The 18,907-nt window shown below is 39.1% G+C and overlaps 3 protein-coding genes across 3 annotated transcripts; 2 read left to right on the top strand and 1 right to left on the bottom strand.

Annotated features, from left to right (window-relative positions):
* Positions 1-5,038, top strand: LOC116248371 (protein SIEVE ELEMENT OCCLUSION B-like). Its single transcript, XM_031621125.2, has 7 exons — positions 1-263; positions 1,136-1,249; positions 1,576-2,027; positions 2,427-2,536; positions 2,640-2,776; positions 3,494-3,991; positions 4,081-5,038. The coding sequence occupies exons 1-7, from the start codon at positions 78-80 to the stop codon at positions 4,840-4,842; spliced, it is 2,259 nt and encodes a 752-aa protein (XP_031476985.1). The 5' UTR covers positions 1-77; the 3' UTR covers positions 4,843-5,038.
* A 3,252-nt stretch (positions 5,039-8,290) lies between these two features.
* Positions 8,291-9,530, bottom strand: LOC116248970 (uncharacterized). Its single transcript, XM_031622037.2, has one exon. It carries the CDS (start codon positions 9,458-9,460, stop codon positions 8,612-8,614), a length of 849 nt encoding a protein of 282 aa, XP_031477897.1. The 5' UTR covers positions 9,461-9,530; the 3' UTR covers positions 8,291-8,611.
* A 3,109-nt stretch (positions 9,531-12,639) lies between these two features.
* Positions 12,640-18,691, top strand: LOC116248971 (coatomer subunit epsilon-1-like). The gene is made up of 7 exons (XM_031622038.2): positions 12,640-12,930; positions 13,067-13,156; positions 15,842-15,993; positions 16,680-16,815; positions 17,564-17,719; positions 17,809-17,888; positions 18,250-18,691. Exons 1-7 carry the CDS (start codon positions 12,769-12,771, stop codon positions 18,341-18,343), a joined length of 870 nt encoding a protein of 289 aa, XP_031477898.1. The 5' UTR covers positions 12,640-12,768; the 3' UTR covers positions 18,344-18,691.
* The last annotated feature ends 216 nt before the right edge of the window (positions 18,692-18,907 follow it).

Here is an 18,907-nt window from a genome sequence, read left to right as displayed (position 1 = left end):
GCTCCTCTCCAAGCTTCCCCTGTGGCTCGTGAATTCTCACATAGAGCTTATTCAATACGTGGGGGCGAGTTAAGAGAATGGCATATCAGAAGATGCCTACTTCGATCAAGTATAATAAGCAGGCCCTCTTGGCAGGGCTTGAAGACGTTGCCTTGATGAAGAACGTAGACGACACTCACAAGCCCGATGGCCGGACGTTCGATCTCAAGCCTGTCATGGGCGTCATTGAGCAGATCTTTAGACAGACTCCTCCTAATATGCTGGTAAGTCACCTCAACTTAACGTTGATAGCGTATTTTATTAATAGCTGTTGCGGAAAATGATCGTATAATTCATTGTTCCGTATCACTTATCAGGTCTATGCAGCAGCGGCAGTAGTTTAAGTGACGTGACATTTTTTAAAAAGAGAGTTCACTTTTCTAGACAAATGCAAAAATTGCTGCATGAAAATGAGGCAGATCAGGTGCTAGACATGTGGAAATACTGTTCTTGGTTCCATGGATTTGTTCTTGCTTTTAGTGTGTCTTCTAGATTCAACGAGATGATTACTGCTTTGGTCGATATTTATGCGCCAGTTTCAAAGGTGAAAAGACACAGGAAACCTGCATGCAAGCGAAGCAGAGCATGGTGGAAAATTGAGAGGAATTAATGAACTCCAAGTCAAACATCTACAACATCTGTCCATGAGATAATTGGTTGGCAAAAATAATTAAGATTATCAAGCCACATATAGAAGAAACCATGATACTCATGCCATCGTACGGACATGGCAAAGCGGATACCTGTATTACTTTTTGAATCAAAATTGATCAAACTATTTTCTTTTATTTGACTTGGCTTGTTTAAATTAACTCAGTTTTCATTTTATTTTACATATTATTAGTCATTAACATGCATTGTTTTTACTTAACTTACTTGTTTATTTAAATGTTATTTTTATTTTTATTATATACATATATATATATACATCATACCATTTCTTGTACTCATGTCTTCTAAAATTGACATGCTCAATCGTGCCCGTACCTTTATACTTGATTCAAACGTTCTCTGATCTATTTCATAAGAATTGTATGAAAGAACGAGTCGTTTAATCAGCCTAACACAGAAAATATTGTCATTGCTATATATGCAGACTGCTACTTCACAAGCTGCGGTAGCCACAGAAGACAAAGCAGCAGATCATGCTTCAATAAGGTTTGATGCTCTGGGTGGACTGTCTTACACCATCCATAAGATCGCTTGCGAGGTATGGTTCCATTAAACCATGACTGAAGTTTTTCATATGATTAAAAACAGAGTCTTTCTTTTTCAAAGATCAATTTAAGTGCAGGCAAGTGCTTGCCTTTGCTTCTTTTCTCCAAAAACATTTTAACTAAAGAAAAGCTGGCTCATGCTTGAAGTATGAACAGTACTAGAACATGGCCAGTGACGTAAGTAGTCCTCTAATCCGAAGAGGTCAGGGGTTCAGGGTGATCAATCTCCTAACGTATCAGTGCATGATTTTGTTTGTTGCCCCATTGGCCAATTGCCAGTAGTTATGTGATACCTGTATTGATCTTTGCATGGCTGAAGATAACATGCAAGTGCTCGGGAGGCACCGACTCCCATGCGACGACGATGGAACTGCTCAGCGGCACACTGAGCGTCTATTCTTGGGAGCGAAAGGTGGTACTCGCCCTAGCTGCCGCCGCCATGAGCTATGGAGAGTTCAGCCTCACTGGCCGGCTCTGTGCAATCAATTCCCTTGCCAAGTCTGTAGCAGTACTCAAGCGGCTGCCTGATGTGGTAGAACAAGTCGACGCACTCAAGCCGAAGTTTGATGCATTGAACAACTTGATCAAGGCAATGCTGGAGACGACAAGGTGCTTAATTGAGTTCAGTCACCTGCCTTTGGACTATATCTCCCTGGATGCTCCGGCAATGGTCACAACCCAGTGTCATATTCCAACTGCGGTCTACTGGATCGTCAATAGTGCGGTAACATCAGCGGTTCAGGTTGTTGGTCAGACCAGCATGAGGCATGAGTAAGTATACATCTGTATATGTTTCTCAATGATGAGACCGATCAACCATGAGTAAGGGCATGTCCTACGATCCTATATTAATCCAATCTAATATGCTAAGTCAATAATAGTCTTTTCTCTTTTCAGTATTTTAAAAGAGGGAAAAACTTATGACTTCATTACCAGTCTAAGAAAATAAATATACAGTTGATTCATCGTGATATTTACTTCTACATTTTATACACAAGGCGTGAAAGAAATTGTTCATCACTTTTGCTTTTAAACCTCTTTCTTCTCATTCATTTTTCCAAGGCTTTAACTAATTTTGGTGCATCAAAATAATGCATACATTGAAGGAGAAAAAGAAAAAAAAGATCAGTTTTATGTTACCTTTTTAGAACTTCTCTCATGACCATGCAGGTACCATGTTTCTGAGGCTTGTGAGCTTTCTAGCAGCTTTTTGGCTCAAAAGGTGAACAGCATCCATGGCCTCCTAAGCAAGCAATTGGAGATATGCATGCAGATCATAGGTATATTTGGAAAAGAGTAATACTTGCTAGGACTGATGTTTGAATGATTTTCGTGCCCATGGATACTTTTTCTACCACGTAACTGATCAGGTAATCTTATCAGATGAGAAGAAGTCGGTAGAATCCTTTAGAACACTTGAGCATCTCTTCCAAACAAACCACGATGATAACATGGAGATTATGAAGCCCATTTTCCCTTCAAAGGATGGCTGCCCCTTCATCCAGAGTTCCGTTGATAAGGTCTGTATTTTGCATGTCTTCTCTGTTGTGCTGGCGTTAGCGTTGTGATTGTAAGGACATTCTAGATAGAATAAATGCACGCGTATGCAAAACCTTCAAAGCTTGCATGTTAAGCCATAGTACATACTTTTTCATGCTTCTAGAGCTTTATGATCAGAAGGGTATTTTCAAGAGAAAAGAAAGGAGTCCATTCTGATAGTGCTTTCCTCCAGTGTGCCTAAGATAGGTCTTCACCTACTGTGAAGAATTTGAAATCAATCAGAACATGGGTGTGTGGCATCTCTCTACGATCTGTTGGCTACCGTAATAAATAATTAGTCCATACCCGATTCACTGCCAAGAGATATCCTTTAGCTTGAAGAATTATAACCGGTCTGTAAATTTTTTGGCACCTGTTCTAAAATCTTATAATATACAAAATGATTTTTTTTTTCTTCAAACAGACTTCAGAGCGACGATTCTATACCATTTATACCCGAATACAATTCCATCTTTCTTCTCATTCGCTTCCTTGTCCTTTTGCTCTGTGTTTTTCGTGATCCATGTATTTCTTGAATCTGCTTCGTGCTTCTTGTGCACACTGCCTGCTCTGGTATACCGCAGAAAGAAGGTGCTTTTTGCGGAGCTTTACCAATGAACCTAAGGACTAACTATTACCCAGCAGAACAAACTAACTTCACAGTCTTCCGCTCATCTCCCACTTCTATAATTTTCCAGGTAAATGTGGAGACATTGCGCTGGAAGATCGTGCTATTGTTGTTTTCAGACTTACAAATCAGGGAGGAGGGGCAGCTAACTTTTCTCAGCCATTTCTATGAAGCCTTCCATGAAGGCCTGGAGACCACCTTCGAAATAGTCTGGGTTCCTATTGTGGACTCAAACGACGATCTCATCAATCTGCAGGAAAAGCATGAGAATACCATATTGGAGGTGGCAGCTGAAATGCCATGGCTGACAGCGCACCCACCGCCACACCCGAACTCCACGTTTCTGAAATACGTACGCAAGGAGTGGAAATTTGAGAACAAGCCCATATTGGTAGCGCTGGATGGGCAGGGGAAGGTCACCAATCCGAACGCCCTGTATATGATAAACATATGGGAAGACGGTGCCTACCCTTTTTCGACTGCGAGGGAGGAAGCACTCTGGAAGACGGCCACTTGGAAGCTCGACTTTATTGTCCATGGCGTCGACATCCCTGAACTGCGTTCACCGGTATGATTTCAATTTGATCAAACCCTTTCCGTATTTGCAAAGCCGAGGTCAGAAATTAACAGGGGACATGTTTAATTTATTGATTACAGATTGGGGAGAAGAAGCAGATATGTCTGTATGGTGGAGAGGACATCGAGTGGATCAGGTCATTCACGAGCAAGATGAAGGAGATCAAGAAGGTGGCAGGGATCAGCATGGAGATGGCCTATTTGGGGGTGCCTCACCCGAGGGCATCTACCACCAAGAAGATCGTCGACACGGTGCTGAGGGAGAAGATCAGCGCCTCCTACCCCTCGGAATCCATCAGATTCTTCTGGACGCGCCTCGAACGCATGCTGCACTCCCTGATGCAGAGCCGGAAGGGGCCGGAGACGGACGGGTTGCAGCAGGAGGTGATCACCCTCCTCACCTATGGCGACAGCGGCCGCGGCTGGGCAGTCTTCGCCAGCGCCGGGGACGAGATGGTGGTTGCCGACGGCAAGGCCTTCCTCCACGGGTTCACCAACTTAGGCTATTGGAAGGATGAGATCATAGAGAAGGGCTTCCACGGGGCGCTGCAGACCGGCCTTGACCTCCTCAAGTCCCCCGACCACTGCCTCAAGCTCGTGCTCCCTAGCAGCAGCATCGTCCACCACGTCGCCTGTCCCGAGTGCAGAAAGAACATGAAGACTTACCTCCTTCTCAAGTGCTGCGATGAGGAGCTCGTTCCAAACACTGCCGCCGGCGCTGCTGCTGCTACCGCCGGTCCTGCCCCAGATGTCGACTCTGGACCTGTCGGTCAGAAAAGGAAGCAGGACCAAAAAGCGTATATTATGGCAGGCGAGAAGGAGGCAAGGCTCCTGGGGCGCTGAGGCCCAAACGGTTCGCATTGAAGAAGTCATAAAGAGTTGCCGTGCTCTGTCCCGTGATCGTGTTTGAATCCTCCTGGTGGATCTCCTGTGACCTGAGTACTTTGGTGCTTGATTTGCAGCCTTCTTCTAATCTCTCTTAAAACGGATTTGCATTTTTATAATATAATGTAATGTGCCTGCAAAGGTAGCTTTCTTATGCTCATATAAGTATGTTACAATAAAACCGAGCTTGAGCTGGACTCAACTAGGTTACAATAAAAAAATATTTTTTAAATATAAAATATATTTTAAATATTAAAATATATATTATTAATAAAATAAAATAATAATTAAAATGGAGTTAATTATACGGAAAGGGACGTAACTTTTTATGACATTCACCATATACGCATCAACACTTTTATGTAAGGAGTTTATATGGAGGAACATTTTGAACCTACAGAAGAACTTAAAATGTGTTTGCGCAAAAAAATTTCCTAATATATTGAAATGTAAAAATGTCCACTACTTTAGAAAATAAATTGTTCAAAGGGAGATACTTTTAAAATCATTTGAACTCTTTCAATATTGTCATTAGAATGCAAATGTAAAAGTTAATTTATATTTAAATATAGTTTTGAAAAACAAAGTTTTACAACTTACTTGAGGAAATATAATTGGAAAACATATTTGTAAATTAATTGTTTTGCAAAACATAGCTTCAATCTGTCATGCTTTATAAAAACAAATTTTCAAGCTTTGTTTTGGAGAATAAGCTGTTGAACTAGACTATAATTATTGTTCATCATAGGGTCAAAGAGGAGGAGTTTTGCAATATTACAAAAGTTTTAAAAATCAAAGTAGTATGTTGGAAAATAATTAAGATTTGATATTGAAAAGGGAAAAATATTATGATTTATGTAATGTTTCTCTTAAATCATGAAAAAGTTCAAGATTTTGGAAGACGAGGGATAAGAAAAATATAGGAAAAAAAGGGATTTAGATACCTGGAAGTGAAGAGATCAAAAGACAAGTGACTCATTGGCACTTCCAAGTAAAGGTGACTTGGCTCGAATTAGCTTGATTGAGAGTCTGCTCAAGGGTTGATCATGAGCTCCTCTAGGGTCTCCTCGTGGCTTGAAGTTGAGGAAAATAAATAACAAGAGAGACCAAAAGACTCAAGTATGTTAGAATAAGAAAGGGAGGGCTCAGCCACTCAAGGGCCCTGGTTCGGGAAAATAGAACTCGGGCTGACCTGACTCATTATTGGACCGACCTGGGTAGCCTCGATAATTTAGGCTTGATAGTTTTTTTTTTAAAATGTTTTATTAATATATATATATATATATATATATATAATGTTTTATTATAATTAATTATATTTATATATTATTTTACATTAAACATATATTTTAAAATTTAATCAGGCCGAGCCCGGACCCAGTTTTTGGATGTTGGGCCGACCCGAACTTGACTCATTATTGGGCCGGGCTGGCCTAATACTCAGGCTTAGCTCAAGGGATTGTGGATGATGTGTTGGAAGCTAGAAATAAAAATAAGAAGATGTCCAAAGGCATTATAGTCTTTTTTTAATGTATTAGCTATTGCTTAATCATTAGCTTAATTATAATAAGATCAAATATATCTAAAATTAAGTTGATTGGGGGTCGAAACATGCCAAGGGGCAGGCTGCCCCCATATGACCATCTAGCCTAAGCCTGGTTGAGTGGCAAACTTAACATGGCTATACTGGCCGGTTGTAGGCTTATTCTACCATGTTTTGGCTGGCTGTAGGCCTAGGCTGGCTAGGTTGGGCGAGCCACATGCCTAACCTATCTGGGTCAGGCCGGCCGGCCACTGGATGAAGCCTATACGACAAGGCTGTATCTGGCTAAGCAAGCCAGCACTGGCCCTGCGGGAGTGGCCAGGCATGGCCTAACCAGGCTGTATAGGACCTGTCCAGTTTAGCGGCCGAGCTAGAATTTTTTGGCTATGAGACACTTTTATCGAAATTTTCATTTTTTAAGTGGTACAAAATATATAAATAAGTAAATAATTATAAAAAATTTATGTAAAAATGGTATTTTTTAAGTGGTACAACATATATAAATAAGTAAATAATTATAAAAAATCTATGTAAAAATGGTATTTCTTACTGAAACAAGGGTATTTTTAAAAGAATAATAAAGAATTTTTGAGAAAGTCGAGGACATTTTCTAATATTCAAGGATGCCTTTGAGACATTAAGGCTACCCTATGAATTTTGAATATGAAATCATGGGTATCTTGGAAGATGACCATAATGTATTGATTGTTGTGCCTTTGATGGGTATGGAACTTGGATTCGGATCTGAAATAAGATCCAAATGCCAGGAAAACTTAAGTTTAGAATTTTGGAATTGGGAATAAATAAAACAATAAAATTATATATCAGATATAAATGTAGATCTGTAAATGGATCGATGGCTCAAATCTGGACTGGATCTAGATCAAAAGTTTAGAATGGATATAGAATCGTACATTTGGATTCGGACCTAAATCTCAGGTTTATATCTACATTGAGATAGAAACAAGGAAATTGGATCTAGATTTGGATCTGGATTGAGAATTTGGAACTGGATAAGAATATGATCTATATTTTGGATCTGATCTAAATTGGATCCAAGGCTTTTATTTGGATCAAATGGATCAAGAATTGGGATATGGATCTAGGTCTAGATCTGAAATTCTGTTTTGGTTATAGTTGGATTAGAAAAGTTGGATTTTGATATAGATCTCGATCTAGGATCTGTTTTGGATATGTAGCTGGGACATGGATCAAGGGTTTGCTTTTAAATATAACGTTTGGATTTGGATCTAGGGATCGAATTTAGACTTGAAGCTAAGATTTGAATTCGGCCATGGATCTAGGAATTTGTAGAGCTGCGATTTCTATCTAGATCTGGATCTAGGGATCTGTTGTGGTTATGAAGCTGAGATTCTAATCTGAATTTGGATCAAGGGTTTGGTTTTAAATCTCTGTGTGTGTTTTTGGATTGGATCCATCTATGAATTTGAATCCAAATTATAAAATACGTCTAAATTATGCTTGACCTTGTGTCCAACGTCCTAATCAGATCCAAAATGAATTTTATATATATATATATATATATATATATATATATATATATATATATATATATATATATCCCAATCATTTGCAATCTTAGCTCTTTTGCAAAATTGTGAATCCGGATCTTAACGACATTCTTCATCAGATGGTGCGTCATGTAGAGAAGTTGTATGCTCAATTTCTATGGAGGGGAACATTGATCTAACTCGTAAGGCTCACTTGGTTAAGTGGAGCAAAATATATCTTCCCAAACTGCAAGGAGAGATTGGAATAAGGAAGTAGTGAATTTGGCAAATTTATGTGTTTTGGCATGTGAAGCTTTATCGAGGAAGTCAGTTAACGGAACCATGTAAGATCTGATCGGAAAAAGAAGGTTGCATAGCAAATATCGCACCAATTTGCCAAAACCAACATTGGCGTCTCCATTTTCCGTGATCAGTCATCAACTATATGACTTATCATTCAACGGAGAAAAAAAAATTATACATCTCGTTTACTTCTGCCCAAGCCTGAACAAAGGCTGGCTCTGGGATATAACTTACCTAATTTACTAGATCTACTGATTTGATCATCTTTAGACCTTCTTGTAAAATCTCCGGCAGCCTGCAAAGTCCCTGATCAACTCAATGACTTTGAAACTATCGAGTGTAAAGCGAAAGTAGCAGAAAACCAGAAATCTCAAGGAAGAAAATCATCTTCCTCCTCCTGGTTGCCCTTCAAATGGTAGTTGTTGCTTCCATAATAAGCATTCTCGTTGCCGTAGCTGCCGCCGTAGCTTCGATATCTGGTCTCCTCCTCGCTTGGGCTAACTCCTCTGTAAGGGTATTCATATCTGGCGCCGACAGTTCTTCTTCCATACGGGAAACCATTCCGACCATAGTCGTTCTTCAGGTCGTCGAAGTACCTGCCGTTCTCCGTGGACCTGGTGCCGCTCATTCCATAGCCAGAGAACCCAGAATTCAGATCTTTGCTCTCAAACTGCTCTTCGTCGTAGTGGTTGGTACTCTCCCTCTTGAAGGGGCTATAGTCTACTGTGGTTGGTCGATTCTCGAGTTCCGTGGTGGTGGTGATGGTGGTGGTGTTGGTGGTGATATTTCCGGTTGCAGGGAACTGTTGGTGCTCCTGACCGAAGAGAGTCCCATTCTGGTTCTGCGGCGGGGAGGAGGTTTCTTTGAAGAGAGGCAATTGGGTGGTGTCATTGAAGTCTGAATTGAACGGAGCGAACTCCTTCCCTTCGACTTGGGGTTGGTCTCGTTGCTCCGTGGGGAACCACTGCGGCTCCTGGCCATAGAGGCCATGGCCGTTCAGGTTGGACGCCGTCTCCTTGATGTCAGGCCACTGGGTAGTGTCGTTGAAGTCTGGGAATGGACTGAACTCCTCCTGATTCACTTCGGGTTTGTAAGTCGGTCGCCCGTATGGTGTTTCCCTCCTGAAGAACTTGCTCTCTCTCGCATGAATTTGAAGAGAGGGAGCAATGAGGAAGATGCAGAGGAGGAAGATTTGGCTCCTGCGAGAGAAGGAAACCATTTCTGATGGGAGATGCTTTTACTGTGGTGGCGAGAATGGCTTGTGTCTCAACGAGATCAACCAGCAATGGGATTATATAGATGTGAGTATGAGGATTGAGGCCCTTTCTTTTTCCATAAGCGACCAAAAAAAATCGTCTGCGGAAGTTGCGCATTCCTTGATGTTAGGCGGACGTTGAGGTAAAAGCCAAACTGGGTGTTCTGAATGTGTTTTTACTTTTTACCAAGGAAATCTCAAAAGCGAGTGCTGGTTATCATTATTTTAACTGTTTCTAAAGTTGTATTTAAATCGCGCGATAAATAGAAGATAACGCTCTTTTTTTCTAATCTCACAATCTTTTTTTTAAATTTCTGACTGAAAATTCAAACTTTATTTTCATAAAGTTTTGGTAATTTAAAAAATTAAAGTGAAAAAGTAGCTCTACGGTAATAATGGGCCCGTGACGGTGGAGGAGAAGGCGGCATCATTGGCGGGCCGGCGGGATGAAGAGAGCCTCCCATCCCGCCGAATGATGCGCGCGTTGCGGTGGTGGGGCCCACGGGGGGCCCACTTCCCTCTTGCTTTAGCCTTTAGTCTCTGCTTGAAATCATGTTGGCACGCAGGGGCAGGGGCAGGGGCAGGTGCAGGCGGGTCGGGTTGACCCGCCCTTGATTTGGACCAGGTTCGGGTTTGATATGAAAGACAAAGTCCGGTTCAGTTCTTTCGTTCGTGCTATGGAATTTTGAGTAAATAAAGGAATTAGACTTTTTATTTATTTATTATGCGAAAAACCACTTGACCAACCGAAAACCCGCTTTACCAAAATGTAATTTCCTGTATAATCTTAAATTTTCAAGGAAAGAAGGGAAAAGAGAAAACCACTTGACCAAAATGTTGTAATTTACGGAATAATCTTGAAATTTGGATGTACATATGATGACGAATTTCACTTCTTTTTATTTTAATAATTTCATAAGATAAATTCTCGTTTTCACTTGTTCCAAAAATTTACTATTTTTTAATCACTAATTTACTATTGTTATTATTACTATTAGCAATTTTCGAATTCAATTCTAAGTTTTTTGTAAACTTATTTTCTAAAAAAATTGTCTATGTTTTGATGGTACACCAAGAAATGCGGTTAGGTTTTTTATTTTAACCCCTTTTTTATACAATTGAGGCGCTTCAGTGAAAGGAATTAAAACTTGGGCATTTTTTTTTTAAATTTCATCAACAGTTTGGAACTTTTTCTTTGTCGAAGTTCAAATATTTTAAAAAAATAAACCTAAAATGGTTGGTCAGGGTTGACGACGGCGTGATCGGCGGCAAGACTGAGCTCCTTCTCGTTGGTGAAGGTTTCCTCCCTCTAACATTTGTACCAATTCCGGCCCCTGCCGCCGACTGCTTCAAAAGTTTCCCCTCAAAGGTTTATAGGGTTGGATCCTAACTGCATGTGACTTAGTCACCGGACTTTTTATTTTACTGAACACCAGAATCGCATTGAATCAGGTGCGCAATGGACATGGATGCGGTTTCGACTCACACTCAACCTCAATTAAAATATCATATTATTAAATTACTTATAAATATATGTTGTTATGATATTACATATGCAATACAATTATTCAAGTATGTTATATATATTAATAACTAAATTATAATAACAATATCTACATGCTTATTTTGTTATATATATAATAAATTAAAAATCATATTAATAATAAAATGTCATCAGGGCACTTAAATTTTTTGAGATGTGCTGCTTCGACACCCGCACCCTGCACTCAAGTGACATAGCAGGTGATTGGCTGATCCGCAATGTTCCTTGAAAAAAGTGAGATCAGATATGGTTTTTTTAATATTTCCCTTATTTTTTAGCCTGTTTAGTTATTTTATATTAGTTTTATTTAGTTTCTTCTTAAAAAAGACTCTCAAAATGAATTTGGAAAAGGGAAAACTTCCAAAAAAGACCAAGTTCACCATATATATATATATATATATATATATATACCGCCTCCACTTGTGGAGATATCATACACAATATAAAGGTAAGGTAAAGCTAAAGGAAGTGAAAACCAAAATATGCTCGTTTATATGTATGACCTAGACGATGCGATCATCAAGTATGTTAGCGTCGTTTTCAATTTCGTTAGTAAAAGTGAAGAATTCCTTTGGATTACAGGGCAAGTTTACTTAATATTTCCTTAATTTTACTTTCTTTGCTTCATTCGCTGATCGACCGAGCTCCTTCGATTCTCTTCTCATCACAGAGAAGATCGTTCCACTTCCCCTCTTTGCCCCATCTCTGTTTTGTTTCTCTCTCTTTGCCTTTCTTTTTATGTGTCCACGGCACCCATTGTGTCCAGAGGAACACAACAGAAGGAGACGCCTTCTCTATTTTCTCTTTTCTTAGAAACCATCTCTACTTCTGTTTCTTAACAGCCATTGTAATGAAATTATACCTTGCAGATGCCTCGTTGTTGCCTGTTTGGAAAGGATCTTGTTTTTACACTTGTTTGAGTTCTTGCTTACTGCTGATTTATGCTATCTATATTTGTATAGTTTAAATTTTATATGGCTATCTTATTTCACTGTTCTTGTATAGTTCTTGCTGAATTACGTGAGAAATGAGATCCTTTTAACGGTGGATTTTTTTTTAAAAAAAAAAATTTCCTATCTATCAAACTATGTATTTTTTACTCTTTAAAAAAAAATTTGAAACCATCAAACATGACTAAAAACGATAGTCACAAATAATGTCTAAAAGTTTTAAATGGCTAGGTTTTCTCAAGCATAATGCGACAAGATTAAAAAAACAAGAAAAAAACAAAAAAAATGGTAATTTTTTTAAAATTAAAAAAAAAAAGAAAAATTAAATAAGAAAGAAAATAATAGATTTTTAACACATAAAAAATAAAAAATAAAAAAAAACTGTTTGGCATTAAAAGAACTAAATAAATGAAAAAGCGAAAAAAAAAGTGAGTTTCGTTTTTAACGTTTTTCTTCAAAAAAACACGTGGCCTTAATTACCTTCTTTGACATAATGTTTAGAAACAATAACAACTTAATTTTCTTCACAGACAGAAAATTGATGTTATTTATTTCTTAACGATCTCCCCGAAAAACTAAATTTATCGCGATAAATTACGGATATTTAACGGTTTGAAATGCTGGTCGTTGAAGAAGCCTCGTGTCAGGGGCGTTGCCGGGTTCACGTCTTCCCGCATTGCGTCCACCGTTCGGTGAATTGAACCATCTGCGCCCATTCCCTCGTAGATTTGGGTGGCATTCCCGCCGATCCGCAGAGAGAAGGCGAGAGCAGAGACAAGATGTCAGTGCCCGACCACCTTTTCTCAGTGAGGAACAACTTCTACCTCGGGGCGTATCAGGCGGCCATCAACAGCAGTGATCTCCGCGGCCTTTCCCTGGAAGACGCCGTCGAGCGGGATTGCATTATCTACAGATCATACATCGCTCAGGGAAAACTCAAGGTACGCTTATGACGCGTCTCGCCTTACGTTTTCCTCTCTTTCTACGGCGTTGCGTGGCGATCCCATTATGTTTCGCTGGAATTCGGTCCGTTCCTGCGTTCTTAGCTTCTTGTTTTGTTTGAATTTTGGCCTGCAGTTGGTGATCGATGAGATCGACGACTCGGCGCCCACACCGCTACAGGCGGTGAAGCTCCTGGCTCTTTATTTGTCTGGACCGCAGCACAAGGTACGTGATGGACTCTATGCTTATCCCCGAGCGACATTATTTGCGTTTTTCTGTCGGATCTCTAGTAGTCCTTTTTAATCTTATTTCATTATTTGTTTCTTCGTCCGTTTTACTGTTAAACGTAGTAGAAAATGGAGGTTTATGCGTCATCATTTTCCGAAAGCTCTGATTCGGTGTATTGGTTGTCTTAACTGCATGAGGTTCTGTATCTAACTATGTGAACAGTGGTTGGTTGGGGTTATGTTTAGATGTAGTTCATGCATCTGAAAAGCTGATGTTTTCCTTTTGATTTTTTTTTTTTTTTAAATAACGTACGAGCTAACGTTCTGGTTCCCTTCCTGATTCTGCTATATTTTTCCTGTTTTTCCGATGTTTGTAGAGAATAATTTTAATTTCCTTAAGGAGTTTCCCACATTTCCTTACAATGGTATGTTTTTTGTCCTGAGATTTGACATTTAAAAACTCCTGATGACCAATGCAAGAGAATACAATTTCTTCCTTGTCAACTTTGTTTTTAGTTGCAGTGAACTCTTGATGCTGCCTTCTGATTGTGGTCTCCGCAAGCAGGCAATCCATCTTCGTCTTCAAACATCAGGGTTGATAAGTTGCATTACGTCCTACACTAATGCGCACATAACTGACATGTTCAGAGTTAATCGAACTCTTATTATATCCTTTGTAACGAGTGGAAACAACTTCCAACAATACTTTACCTGTCAAAAGGCTATGATGTTCATTACGTAAGGTTGCTGTGGAAGGAGATAGAATTTGAATTACAAGAGTATCACTCTTGCAAATGTGTTTGAGAATTGGAGGTCACACAACAGCATCAGCTGTCAGATAAACGTACATGAAATGAAAGTTAGCTTTCCAGTTCCCATAGGCATATCAAAAGAAGCAGGGCAATCAAGCTCAGGACACTTGAGGAACTAGCTGCATGAACAACTTAAGTTGTTTCCCATTACTTTCATTGGTTCAAAAAAAGGCCACGAACAATGATGACTTCATAAGTAAGCAGGAAATTCACAAAATGAGCACAACTCTTGTATTTCTCAATAGCTTAACCCATGACACTGCGTAACATATATTAGATACTATAATTTTCAGTCACAAGGGATGAGGTAAATGTCCTCAAAATTGTTATGCTCTTGAAGCCACTCATATCCATCCTGCTCGAGAGCTGAGACTTCTTGTCTTTTGCGGTACTTTTAAATATATGTCTTGGGTTTTCTGTAGCAATCATTGCAAGATTTGTACCCAAGGCAATCTCTGGTCACATATGGTCACACAACCACAGTTAACGCAGTTTGTTAATTTAAAATCAGTTGCTGGCATACACACCTACATAATTAAGTAGAGGATAGTCAGTCAGTCACACAAGGATATACAGATGATCAGGTACACACGGGCATGATGGCGCACAATCACTATCTGTCAGGCAGCCAAGCACAAACTTTCACAGGGGAAGAAGATAACATGGAATAAAGAAGGAAACTTGGTTGGGTCTAAGTTTGCATTCAGTGGAGAAAGAGAGAGAGAGAGAGAGAGAGAGAGAGAGAGAGAGAGAGAGAGAGAGTTGCTGGTTGAGCCACCTCCCATCACTAAGCTCTGAAAGGGAAAACCTGCCTGAGGGAGAGAAGAAAGGGGATGACTTCACATATTATTATTAAAGTAAATTAATTTAGTATAACCTTATAAATGGACTTGACTAAGTCCATATTTAGATAGGTGCATAAGTTAAGGGTTGCACTTGTGTCCGGCTGCCAACACTTGCTGACATGGATTAGAACCCCATTGAGACACTAAATTCCACAACCAATGAAGGTGAGTGATGGCCATTTTGAGACAAAATATGAACAGAACCATATCTATGCTTGTGTGTTTCATCATGATTTCTCTCCAGTCTCCAGTGCTCTGTGTAGAACATTGGCAGTTTAAGAAGGAACATTTCTAAAATTGCATCATCTTACTATTGCTCCATGATAGAGACACTTGGTTGCCTACTTAGTACCCGAGGCTGCACCCATACCCATGCCGGTATCGTACCAGTACGGTGTGGGTACTGCTCCTTCAGAGCAGTACCTGTGTTATATAGAGAAGGATAGTTTATTTGGCAAGCAGTTGTGATGGGTTAGAGTTGGTCTTCACATGTTCATATGCTCTGAAAGGATCAACCTTACTTTCTTTGTTGCATAAATTAGAAGGTGAAGTTAATTAAAGTCTTACTTTCCTGTAGTCAGCACGGAGGAAGAAATAGTGGAATTTACCATTGGCTAGGTTGGGATAAAAAATATTATTGTCCATCCAATACCGTACCTGTGCTCAAGTTCAGGTGATTTTATGGTGACATCAGGTGTTAACAAGATTGGCATGGATATGAATTGGGTCTTTGATTTTTGTACTCTTTCTCGCTCTCAAAAAAGAAAAAAAGAAACACTGCCTGAAGAAGAAAAAAGGGGTCCAATTTTGTTCTTGATTTAACAGATGGAGATTTCACAGACTTGTGATTCCATCTTCCAAATATTCCAGATATCACATGGTTCATGAGTTTACACAAAAAAGTGGACCGCTCTTTCATTTGCCCATGTTCGTAACAGTAAGATGGGTTTTGTACTTCACATTTAGTGCCTCTTCTTTTTCTGCATATAGTTTCCTCTTCTCCTAATGATATTCCATTTCCTGTAGGAAAGTGCAATTTCGAGCCTCCAGGAGTGGTTAAATGATTCTGTGACAGGAAATAATCTTGTTCTGCGATTGACTGCTGGAACAATATACATGCATGAACAAGACTATAATGAGGCCTTGAAGCATACCAACTTGGGAGGCACTATGGAGCTGTCAGTCACCATCTTTTTCCCTATCTTTTGAAAGATTTCCAGCTTTAGTTGGATGTAAATTATATCATTGTTCTGATGTCTTTGTTGCATCTTCTCTAGTTTCAACTTAATTCATGCTCTTTCTAATGTCAGCATAACACTGAACCTAACACCCTTTCTGCACCCTCATCTTCTTAACGCTGCTGCATGGACCTGAGTGTCTACAGTTAGCTGGAAAGTATGAATTCTAGGGAATGATTTTACTTTTGGTTTTTTCTTTCAATGGATATGGCATTAGTTCTGCTATGGTTTTGTACATCATTCAAACTGAACCACATTCAGTCTGGTTATTCATGAAAGTGTGCATCTGTATTCATCATCAGTCTTCAACCTTCAGGTTTATATAATTTTAGGCAGACATTTTTTGTCCTTCATGATCAGAGAATCTTTTGTTATTTGTTAGAATCAGGTGGTTAGAAGGCATACACCATGTCTATGTTAAGGGTTTCCAAATCTCACGAAGTCACCATGGAGCTGTTACTTCATCCAAGGGTCTTTAATGTAATTTCTGAGTCTTTGAAGTTTCCTTTTGACTTGACTTTCTGCCAATGAATTGATATGGAACTTGTTCTAGCATTTTGCTTGCCAGTTCACACTTGGTACAGTACTTTTGGCCACCCTTCTGAAATAGTGGTTTTGTACGACAGGCTTGCTTTGAATGTTCAGTTGTATCTTAAGATGCACAGGTCAGATCACGCTGAAAAACAGTTGAGGGTCATGCAACAGATTGATGAAGATCATACACTTACACAACTTGCTAATGCATGGTTAAATTTGGCTGTGGTAAACTGTCAATTTTTTTTATTATTAAGGATCTAAAACCTTGTTCTTAGTCTATCCTAATGAATTATATTATAGGCTCTGAGTTTCTGTAGATGCTAGTTTTCTTTTTTCCTTTTCAATCCATTACATTTCAAAGGATTCTTATCTCCAATGATTGGTAAAATTCAAATTATTGACATTACATATACTTCAAATTAATATATAGACACCTCCAATGATTTGAGCTTTATAAGCTTTAATATCCCTGAAGTTCTTATTTTTTAGAAAGGCAACTGTCTCCAAATTTTTCTATACCAGTAAATCAGTAATCCATACTGAGGCATTGTCCCGTAACATAGAACTTGTGGAGTAACATAGAACTTGTGGAGAACCCAACGAAGTGGTTTTATGCAGAACACCAGTTTTCAGCAATGTCTGTGGTACAATACACCTTTAAAAGCTTTGATCAAGACTTCTTGATGTTATTATGAGCTGGGACTTGACTCTGGTTTGTACCATGTGTTTCAACCTGGTTATCAGTGCTCCACTTGGAAGTGTGACAAAATTTTACCTTAAAGGACCAAAAAGCAGATCAAAATGGCGATTTGAAAAATCCAAATTTGTTGACTTTGCATACTTTAGTTGAACTTAGTTGAGTTTGATGCAGTTGTTTGTTCCTAATATAATTCTTTTGATGATCTGAATACAGTCGCCATTACAACAGTCTGTGAAGGTCATCCTTTTTATTTTTCACAATATTTTATTTCAGGGAGGTTCAAAGATACAGGAAGCATTTCTTATTTATCAGGATTTTGCTGAAAGGTATCAAGAAACGTGCATGACATTAAATGGAAAAGCTATATGTTACATGCATATGGGACAATTCGCTGAAGCTGAACCACTTTTACTTGAAGCCATGAATAAGGTTGATTTTAGTACTTCTACACAGAGCTCTTATGAATATTTTTGGTAACTCAATTAGATCTTCCCCGTATCATGTCTTTGGTTGTTCAGGATGCCAATGATGCAGAAACTCTTGCAAACCTTGTTGTTTGTGGTCTTCATCTTGGGAAGCCATCATCACGATACCTTAGGTGAGTAAAATCTGGCCAATTTTTTTCTATGGTAAAATACTCTTAAGCATGATTTAGACTTTCAGACCAACTTCAGGAATGAGCACCTTGTCTCCCATGTTGGTGTTGGATAAAAGTTTTGAACCAGTTTGATCAATCCCATGACTAACCAATAAGATGACAATTCATGAAAGAGAAACTATAATAAACTTTCAGCTAAAGGAAAAATGTGGAAGAAGCTGACCTCACAATAAAATTGGTCTAAAAGAAGTGCCGCTTGTATCAGCATATGGTTGTATTATGTTTGCATACATCTCGGTCTTAGTTACTGCTTTATCAATGTTCCTGGTAAAAGTTTGAAGCCTATTTCTGTCTTTGACAGCCAACTCAAAGTGTCGCATGCTGAACATGTGCTTATCAAACGTATGACTGCTGCGGAAGAGAATTTTGACAGAGCTCTTCAAGTAGTGGGATGATGAAGCCTGAGCGGTGCCTGCTTTTGTGAAATACACAACAAAATGCCATCAGCTGACAACACTGTCAAGCAAAATCCTTATGAATTTTTTTAACCTTTTGTTTCAGGAAACAAATGTTTCCAATATTCCATTTGTCATTCGATTAAATCATTGTTCCGTGATTTCTGTCATGAAAAGGTCATCATCATGAAATCAAATATGCAGACTGGGAAGAGGTTTCTTCTCCACAGGCCCGTTTTCTTTTTAATAAACTCGATTCATTGTTTTTGTGTGAGGATCTTGCTTTTGCAACATATGATATTTTTAGTCATCTACGTGGCTTTGGGTCGGAGGCTCAATTTTCATGCCAATTTTGATGGTTTCATTCATGACCTCCTGGGTGGCACTTCAAAGGTGAAACTTTGTTCTTTAGTCTCGTAAGCACCTGGTGTTATACTTGTTAATGTTAAATACCATCAGGTCCATTAATTTCTTGTCATGTATGGTCAGTGCCTGGCAAACCTGCCGGGGGCACCTTTCCTGGTGCATGTTGTAATATTGACCTTGTTTCGAAAAAAAATTGGC

Source organism: Nymphaea colorata, chromosome 2 (genome assembly GCF_008831285.2).
Source record: "Nymphaea colorata isolate Beijing-Zhang1983 chromosome 2, ASM883128v2, whole genome shotgun sequence".
Lineage (NCBI taxonomy): Eukaryota > Viridiplantae > Streptophyta > Magnoliopsida > Nymphaeales > Nymphaeaceae > Nymphaea > Nymphaea colorata.
The sequence above is the reverse complement of the archived record's forward strand: the minus strand, read 5'-3'. Positions and strand labels throughout refer to the sequence as shown.

What these genes read in the sequence shown, in the direction of transcription:
- LOC116248371 (XM_031621125.2), top strand. Translation starts at nt 78, where the DNA reads ATGGCATATCAGAAGATGCCTACTTCGATCAAGTATAATAAGCAGGCC. An exon ending in AGACTCCTCCTAATATGCTG is followed by an intron (nt 264 to 1,135) that starts GTAAGTCACCTC and finishes CTATATATGCAG; the next exon opens with ACTGCTACTTCACAAGCTGC. An exon ending in TCCATAAGATCGCTTGCGAG is followed by an intron (nt 1,250 to 1,575) that starts GTATGGTTCCAT and finishes GCATGGCTGAAG; the next exon opens with ATAACATGCAAGTGCTCGGG.
- LOC116248970 (XM_031622037.2), bottom strand. Translation starts at nt 9,460, where the DNA reads ATGGTTTCCTTCTCTCGCAGGAGCCAAATCTTCCTCCTCTGCATCTTC.
- LOC116248971 (XM_031622038.2), top strand. Translation starts at nt 12,769, where the DNA reads ATGTCAGTGCCCGACCACCTTTTCTCAGTGAGGAACAACTTCTACCTC. An exon ending in TGTCTGGACCGCAGCACAAG is followed by an intron (nt 13,157 to 15,841) that starts GTACGTGATGGA and finishes CATTTCCTGTAG; the next exon opens with GAAAGTGCAATTTCGAGCCT. An exon ending in TTGGGAGGCACTATGGAGCT is followed by an intron (nt 15,994 to 16,679) that starts GTCAGTCACCAT and finishes TTTGTACGACAG; the next exon opens with GCTTGCTTTGAATGTTCAGT.